Below are 8,503 nucleotides of genomic sequence, written 5' to 3' on the forward strand. Positions count from 1 at the left end.
CCCATGCATCGTGGCATCTGTTCTGCCTGTACATCCTAGCAGAATCTAGAAAACCTTGCTCCAAAATAGCAACAAAGTCTGCTGTTCTCCAGGCCTGAGAACTTGCAAACTGAAGCATAGACCTGTTTCCCAAGGACCTACAAAATAGGGAAAGAAAGCAAATTTTAGTGAACTTTCCTGATGCAGCACAGAGCAGGAGCAGTCCTCACAAGCCCCAGGTTCACATCCTTGCATACACCTTCACTTCCACTGCCCAGCAAGGACTGTAAATCCCTGACATTCACCTCCAAGGCCTTGCAGTTTGTTTTGAATTTAACCCTCTGGGATACAAGTTCTACACAATCCCCGCTGAAGTTCCTTTGGAGAACGGTCTCCAGAGTTCAGATGCCATCTGTAACAAGACCTTCCTCTCAATCATCTCAATGCTTCCTTGCATTTGTATCTTTTACACAGTCCCAAGAAAGATAAAGTATGGGATGCAGAGAGCAGCGCCAAAGAGAAATTCCTTGATTCCTCATATGCAAATGCTTGGGGTCCAATGATGCCAGCTCCTCAGCTATGGGCAGTGCTTTCATACACTTGGGTAGCCTTTTTAAACAGCAAGCACCCAAGGGCCTGCCCAGACAGGCTGCAAGTAAAATGCAATGGAAAGCACATACGGAGAGGTAACCCCTTCTTGCTCCAGCTCGTAATGCCCTGTGGTCAGAGGCCAGCTCAGGGAGCAGTGGAGAGAGCATCAGCCTTGCCAGACTGGAGAGCCACAGGGGCAGGGAGCACAGCCCTAATGCCAGAGCACACCAAGCCACCGTCACTAATGCAGGCTGCAGAGCCCCATCTTTGCAAGGTCCCTTTTTCCAAACAGAGCTGGAACCCCAGAGCACACCAAGCCTCTTCCAACAGCACACAGGCAGAGCTCCTGTGGGTCTCTCCTGGACTCAAGCTTCATTCCTTCAGGGCACAGAGAGATGATGTCCAGGACACTCCTGGCCAACCAGCACCACCACCATAGGGTCACCCAGCCAGCAGGCAAGCACACAGCACCAGCTGAGCCAAGCCACTGAGAGACTCTTGTCCCTGCTTGCCTGGTAGGTCTAGAAACATCAGTCTCCTCTGACACGTAGGAACGTGGAGGCCAGGTAAGCAAACTCTGGACACAGCGGGAAAGAACACTTCCCACAGATCCATGTCCTAGCCCATCTCACTGCACATACGTATCAGAAGTCCATGCCAACACAGCTTCCACATCTCCTCTCCCTCTGTACCTGGACAAGCCGCTTGTTTTCTGAACCCTTCCTTCAGCAGGCATCTCTGGAGTAGCAATCATGCAACAAGGTCCAGAAATCCACTTCTGCTCTGTCAGACATCTCCCTCTTCCAGCTCAGGGGGAGAGAAAGTGCAGGAGGTAGAGCTGAATCCAGGAAAGGGTTTAAGAGCACTGTCCTCAGCTCTAATGTCATGCTCCACTCAGAGCAGCCAGTGGAGAGCCTGCCTAGAAACCAGAGAGCAGCATCTGCAGATAACCCCATCTCCACACCCAGCAACACTGTGCCCTGTCAGATGCAGGCACAGCTGTACCTATTCAAACAGGGCCTGCAAGCTGCAGCCGCACCTCACCACAGGGCCCCTGGAGAGGGCACTCCTTGAAATTACAACTACTGAAGCTGCAAAGAGCCTGTGCCCACAGTGACCCAACTCCTTCCTTTGCCTTCTGGATTCAGGACCCTGGTCCTCACGCTCAAAGCACAGTGTGGGACTGGCTCAACTCCAAACCAGTGACATTATTCTCAGAGAGAAACTCACCCTCCAGAACAAGGAGGTGGAGCAGCCACTGTGACTGGCCCACAAATCTGCAACCACCTCTCTGAAGAAATCAGGGTAACCACAAACCTCAGCATCTTCACGGTAAAGCACAAGCCTTGCTTCAGCCAGCTCCCCACAACATCACCACGCAGCAAACAAATCGAGCACAGTCTCTGTTGTCAGTAGTGGAGGAGAGAAACCTGCTTTTATGTATGCACCAAAGTGCATGCCGGGAAAGGCTCAGATACTCTGGTGAGGGGCACCCTACGGGGACTGAGAAAGATCACTGAGAAACAGGGCTTTGCTTGCCCTAAAGCAACAAGCAGAGAAGCATACAAATAAGAGCAATGGGCTGTGCATTCCCACACCCCACCATGCTCCTTCCCAGGCTAAGCAAGCACAGGGTACAGCAAGGATGCACCAGGCACTTAGGGAAGTCCTCAAGAGAGAATGGCTCTTCTCTGATCCTCAATTAACAGATACCGAACACTTAAACTTCATTTTATCTAAAGTATATTTTAAGTTCAACCAAAGCAGATGAAAGACAGAGGGTTAAAAGTGCTCTGTGCACAAGGCCTAGAGACTCAAGGCAGTAGCTCACACAAAAATAGCAGCTTTCACAGCACGTATATAGCAAAGACTAATGTTTATTCTTGTATCTAGGACTAACTTTAATTCTGCCTCGATGCACATATATAACAAGACATTATTGTTTCTTAAAGAACCAATAGTTCACCTACCTATACGTCAAAGAAGCGGAAGTCCTCCATAACTTTGCAGCACCCTCGTTCCTGTGTGTAGCTAATTGCTAACACTGGAATTCACCTTCCAAGGCAGCCACAGAGCATAAAGCTGAAGTGCAAAATGAAAGTATGTCCATAAAACGAATTCCATAAAACAAATACCTATTTCCAGTGCTATACACAAGGAGCACAACCCTTATACTTAGTGGCTGCTAACAGGGAGGGCCTGGTAGCTGAAGTCCCTGAGTTAAAGTCCTGCTTCTGTGTTCAAGGCAGTGCAAATGAGATACTTCCCGGGGTGGGGCCCCTCCCTGGGAGCTTTAGCACTACGGGCAGTAAGTGCTTTCTCTCCCAAAAGAGAGGAAGCCACAGACTGCTCTTTCCCCCTCAAGGCCTTCCCGTAGGCTTCTGGCCTGGGGTCCCACACATGCTCATGCCCTTCCACCTATGTTCCTGTGCCACAGCTCCCACGATGTAATTCCAACACATGCTTTAGGACCACATCATACAGCAAATGAGACAACCTTGCCTACCTGTCCCTCCCTTGCAATAATGGGCACGTTAGCAGGGCCATGCAGCCAGCTCACAGGATTGGGGCACCACCAGCCTGACCTCCACACTGCCTCCTTCTACTCTACTGCAAAGCAGGGTTCCACAGATCCCAAGCTTTCATGGAAACACTTAGAAAACAAATACTCTGCAAATTGACATTGATGATCATAACTCTTCCCTGCTCTCGGCACAGTCACCCCAAAAGGAAGCAACGAGTTACCTGCATTTCAACCCAGACTACCCGTAACAACTGAGCCAGACAAGCATGAGAAACCTTCACCAGAAGAGATCTAAACTTAATCTCATCAGGAAAAACACAAAAGAACTCCAAAACACCACAGTAAAACCAATAACCCCAAAACAACCAACCAGATAACAACACCTATCCCAGTGCAACAGAAGTGCCACATAAAGTGAGGGAAAAGGCAGGCCTGCAGAAGGCAAGATGTACCTCTGAGGACAGACATTCATGATATCATGGAACAGCATTCCTCATAGGGAAACCAGAGATGGAAAATGTGATGGGCACCCCATGGCCAAGCCAAAATCTCACCATCACAGTAACACCCACACTCCTTGAACCATACCCAATGCACCTCTGCAAGCACATTTCCAGCGCCCACATGAAAAACAAAGAGGGACTGGGACTCAGTTCCCACGCTTCTCATTTTCTTTTCTGAACTGAGTGTTTTGCTCCTGTTAGAGCAGGATTTATACTCTCTACAGGCTGGGAATGCCTTGGAGACAACAGGCTGCAGCACAGAAGCAGCATGCACTCCTTAACCTCAAGGCAGCACTTCCTCTGCAGGGAGGAGGTTCTCGTACAAAGGATGGGTCAAGAGGTGCCCTGACTCACCCCCCAGCACCTCTCCGAGCACTGGGCCCCAGTGCAGCGCAGGGCAGGAACCCTACACCCAGGCACAAACTCTCCCAGCTTTTAGCTGACTTCCCGAAGAGCCGGCTGTGCTCAGGCATTCCCTAGAGCACAGCCATAACCTTCCTCCGGTTATCTGCCAGGGACCTGCCTCAAACATTACAGCCCAGCCACAGTGTCCCAGGTATACCCTAATTCTCAGGATGACTTGACACATCCAACATAACAATGCTAAAAATTATTAGCCACATATTGGCGGATTGCTAGGCTGCATCCCAGATTTTCCCATATAAGGGAAAGTTGAAGGCATTGTCCTATCACACGGAAAACATATTGCACCAGCCTGAGATATTAGAAAGCAAAATCAGAGTCTCCTCGTGTCACCAGCTGACACTCACAGCACCACGGTTTTCCCCTTTTGCTGGGGGTTTGGTCAGCTTTCCCAGCTTTGTTATTCCAGCAGGCTGTGCCCAATGATGGCTGGAGGCCAGCTGGGACAGGTGCTGCCCAGAACAGCACTCGCAGCTCGCTGCTGTGCAGGGCCCTGCACTTCCCTACACGATTTTGGCCCCACCATCGCCACACCAGGCACTGCAGGCACTGACACAAATCCCACAGTGAAGGTAACTCTGTTTTCACGGGGTTTTAGGGTGCTGAGAACCCACCACACAAACCCTACCCGCACTGGCACCAACACCGTGCCCACAGCCAACACTGCTGCTTGACAGCATACAGACCACTCACCCGATTATCTTAACCTTTGACAGCACTTGTTGGCCCCCAACAACCGCTCTGCCTCTGCTTGGCTGGAATCACCAACATCAGAGGTTGATTCCACTGTCCCAAGCAGGAAATTGGGGATGAAAGAGGAAGATGCGCTTGGTGCTGCTTGCAGGAGCAATGAAACAAGCCCTCTCAGCTCCTCCAAAGTCTTACCCAGGGAGACGTCCAACCACTGAGGTTGCCAGTGTCTCCTTAAGACAATCTCAGAGCAGCCTCCCCAGACATGCCTGCTCTCCAGATGCAACACAGGAGTCCACATTCCTGCAGCAAGGGCTGGCTCTCAGCACAAGGCTGATCAGCTCTCCCCTCTCTGTGAGGGGAAGCTTCTCCTGCACGCTGATGAGCACCATACCAGCTCTTATCTCTGCACAGCCCAGACAGGCCAGGACACCACAGCAAAACACAAAGGCCCGCTCTGGCAGCCGAGCCATCTCACAAAAACAAGTTCACGTGTTTTTGCAAAGCCCTCTTGAAACAACACAATCCATTACAGTGAAATCCTTCATATTAGCCACCTGTAAAAGTTTGCCTTTGGAGAAACTGGTGAGAAAATATTAGTGATCACTCAAGAAGACTAAATCTTAAAAATTATTAAGATTACATTTAGGGGGAAGGAGGAAGATTTGTTTCCCATTGAAGAAACACAGTAAAAAGCAGTCAGGAAAACGAGATACTCCTCTGAGAATCTTCTCCACCAAATCACTAGAGATCAACAGACCCCAAAAAGACCCACAGAGCTGAACTGTGGATCTAGCACTGGCACACCCAGGGCCAGCTGCTTCAAGACCAGCAGTGTAGACAGAGCCACTGTCCCCCAAGGCCACCATGCAAGGCAATGGAGGGAGAGGTAAACTGAAGCCATTAAACAAGTATACACTAACAAACCAGACAGCAGTGCTCAGAACAAGATAATGAGGGTCCCTGTGATAGCACCTTGCACAAGAGATGCCCGTTACTCACAGCTGCAAGCATGAGAAACAGTACAAAGCTGCCTCAGTCTCGCAGGTTCACACAGGGTACCCCCAGCAGCCCACAGCAAGGGGCTGCAATTGCCTTCTCAGGGACAGGGCAGCTGATGCTTCTGCTGGGAGGAATGGGGCAGGAATTAACACCCATGGCTGCAGGATGGGCTTTCATGGAAGTGTAAATGAATGGTCATCCTCCAACTCCTCTCTCCTTGACTTCGGTTTTTGTTTGAAGAGTAACAACACATACTTTCTTTCGGTTCTGTGCACGAGGCACACGGAGACATTTTGATAGGATCCAGCTCTCCTGGTTATCACACTTTACAGCCTGAAGCACTTGAGGGGCAACATTCAACCAGCTTCACCCCACTGCTGCCAACGCTGCCCATCTCTGCAGCAAAGCCAGTGCTCCTGAAGGACCTGCAAGTTCAGACAGCTGTACCAATTCGGAAACACGGGCTCAATTAGTGTTCCCAAAGGCAAACCGACAACATTACGCTTCGTAGTGGAGGATGAATCCATTTTCGGGAAGGGAACCCAGGGACAGCCCTAAACCAAAACCAACTCAGCTGCAGGCCAAAAACCTTGAGAGAAACAATCTATTTACTCCAGGAAGAATTTACTCCCAGAGCAAAATATGCTGTTATTGCTTCATACTTCAACAGCTGGACCAAAACAACAATTTCTCTGCAAAGCAGCACAGCAAAGCTACTGCGTGAACAAGGTAAACAAAGGGCGAGTGGAGGTAAAATAGCACCTATTCCTGTGCTATCATCTGAATGGGGCCCAAAAGCAACAGCAACACTTCACAGCAAGGAAAATACTTAGAGCTCAGTGTTTCCTCTCCTGCGGCAACACCCTAATCCAACTGACCCCACATCAGTTAAAGAGATGCCCTGCGAATGAAGGGGTCAGGGATAAACACCTAACAACTGCAACGCATCCGCCTGCCCCCTGGGACTACTCTGCCAGGAAGGCTAGGGCTGCCTGAGAGGTGCTGGAGGCTCCTGCCCAGACCCACAGGACACTGCACAACCACCGTGAACCATCTCCACCCCTCTCATTCTCCAGCCCCAACAGCATTTGCTGCATTTCCCAAGCAGGAGGTAAACAAAAAAAAGCCTGAGCTTTTGGCTAAAAGCATCCCAACTCACTGAAGAAACAAACCAAGCACCTTTCATAGCAAAATTACTGAAAAACTACCACATCCAAGGCCAGCGGCAGAGCAGGCAGCACCAGCTCTGTGTGTGTCGGGGGCACCGGGCTGGCCCCCGCGGTCCCCGACTCCACCGCGAGTTCAGTGTAGTTGGCAGGAGGCGAATCGATAAACAGAGGGGCCGCTGCTCCCAGGCGGGTGTTGTACCCCCGCAGCAGCAACCGAGCTGAGGATTTCGCTTCCTCTTCCCGTATTGCTTGTGTGCGTGTCTCTCACAGCGTTCACCCTACAGACCTCAGTGCTCAGGGCTAAAATCCACCTCCATCGCCAGCGAACGCCGCTGGCGGGCACAGGGGAAGCCCCCGGCGCGGACACCGACGCGCAGCGGGCGCGATGACTGCGGCGAGACGGGCTGCGATGTGTGCTGTGACATGGCTGCGGTGACACCGCGGCCCGCGGCTGCTCCGCGCAGCGAGACAGACCCGCGTTACCCGGGGGGATGGGGGGGGGAGCGGCCCCCCCGCGCCGCCCCCGCGCCCCCAGCCCGCACAGGGCCGCGCTGCCCCCGCCCGCCAAGTTTAAAGCCTCAGCTATGGATTTTCTGGAGCCCCGCGGCCGGGATGCCGGAGAGGAGCTGCGCCCCGCGGGGGGGCTCCGGCACCCGCGCCCCGCGCCGGGGGGCTCGCTCCCCCCTGCGGGTCGGGAGGAGCCTCCGCGCAGCGCCGCGGGGAGCCCGCCCCGCCCCCGGCTCCGGCTCCGCACGCCCCGGGAGCGCCGCTTCGCCGGCCCGGAGCCGGCGGTGCCCGCGCCCCGCGGGGCCGGGGGGCGGGGGAGGGCGGCGCGGAGGGCCCGGGGGCGCCGCCGCCCCTCCCCGCGGCCGGAGCCATGACAGGGCCGGCGGCCGCCCCGGCCCCCGCCCGCCCCGCGGCCCGCGCCGCCGCCGCCGCCGCGTTCATTCATAGCGCCGCCCCGGCGCGGCCCCGCCACCGCCCCGGCCCCGCCGCCCCGGGCCCGGCCTCGCCGGGCGGGGGAACCCAAAGTTGGGAGCAGAACTTACCCAAAATGGCTCCGCGGCCGCCCCAACACAAACAGCTTTTATTTGGTGAAGTTTAGCCCAGCACCCTGCAAGGACACCCTAACCTCGCCCGGGCCCGCCCCCGCGCCCAGCCCATTGGCTGCCCGGCGCCGCGCGCCGCCGCCCATTGGCGGGCCGGCCCGTCAGGCGCGCGGCGCTCGCGCCAAGCTTGTCTGCGGCGCGCCCGCCGCCCGCTCCATTGTGCTCCTGTTTGCGCCGCCGGCGCCGCCGCTCATTGGCTGCGCCGCCGCCCCCGCGCGCGCCGCCCCGCCCCGCCCGCGCGCTCCACGTCCGCCAGGGACCCGGATGTGTGCGGGGGCTGGGCCCGAACCGAGCCCGCACTGCACGGCCACAGTGCACAGGGACAGGGACACGGCACGGCCACAGTGCACAGGGACAGGGACACTGCACAGAGACACTGCACAGGGACAGGGACACAGCACAGAGACACTGCACAGCCCCGCACAGCACAGGGACACCGCACGGCACAGGGACACTGCACAGAGCCCGCACAGCACAGCGACACCGCACACCCCCGCACGGCCCGGCCCGGCC

At 54.8% G+C, this 8,503-nt stretch overlaps 1 protein-coding gene across 5 annotated transcripts in view; it reads right to left on the bottom strand.

The window, feature by feature from the left end:
- Nucleotides 1-8,020, bottom strand: part of CHD6 (chromodomain helicase DNA binding protein 6) — an 85,738-nt gene extending 77,718 nt beyond the window's left edge. For 2 of the 5 annotated variants that reach the window (XM_027904703.1, XM_027904702.1), the window contains exon 1: nt 7,931-8,003. Coding sequence is in view for 1 of the 5 variants with exons in the window: in XM_027904701.1 (XP_027760502.1) it covers nt 6,892-6,898 (7 nt within the window). In the remaining 4 variants the exon portion in view is untranslated. Of the gene's footprint in view, nt 1-2,540; nt 2,653-6,891; nt 6,914-7,930 lie in introns of those variants that run through there. The other 3 variants (XM_027904704.1, XM_027904705.1, XM_027904701.1) reach the window with 3 other exon arrangements.
- Between the last annotated feature and the right edge of the window lie 483 nt (nt 8,021-8,503).

Source organism: Empidonax traillii, unplaced genomic scaffold (assembly GCF_003031625.1).
Source record: "Empidonax traillii isolate 1590-97213 ecotype Southwest subspecies unplaced genomic scaffold, ASM303162v1 scaffold1078:size286220, whole genome shotgun sequence".
Lineage (NCBI taxonomy): Eukaryota > Metazoa > Chordata > Aves > Passeriformes > Tyrannidae > Empidonax > Empidonax traillii.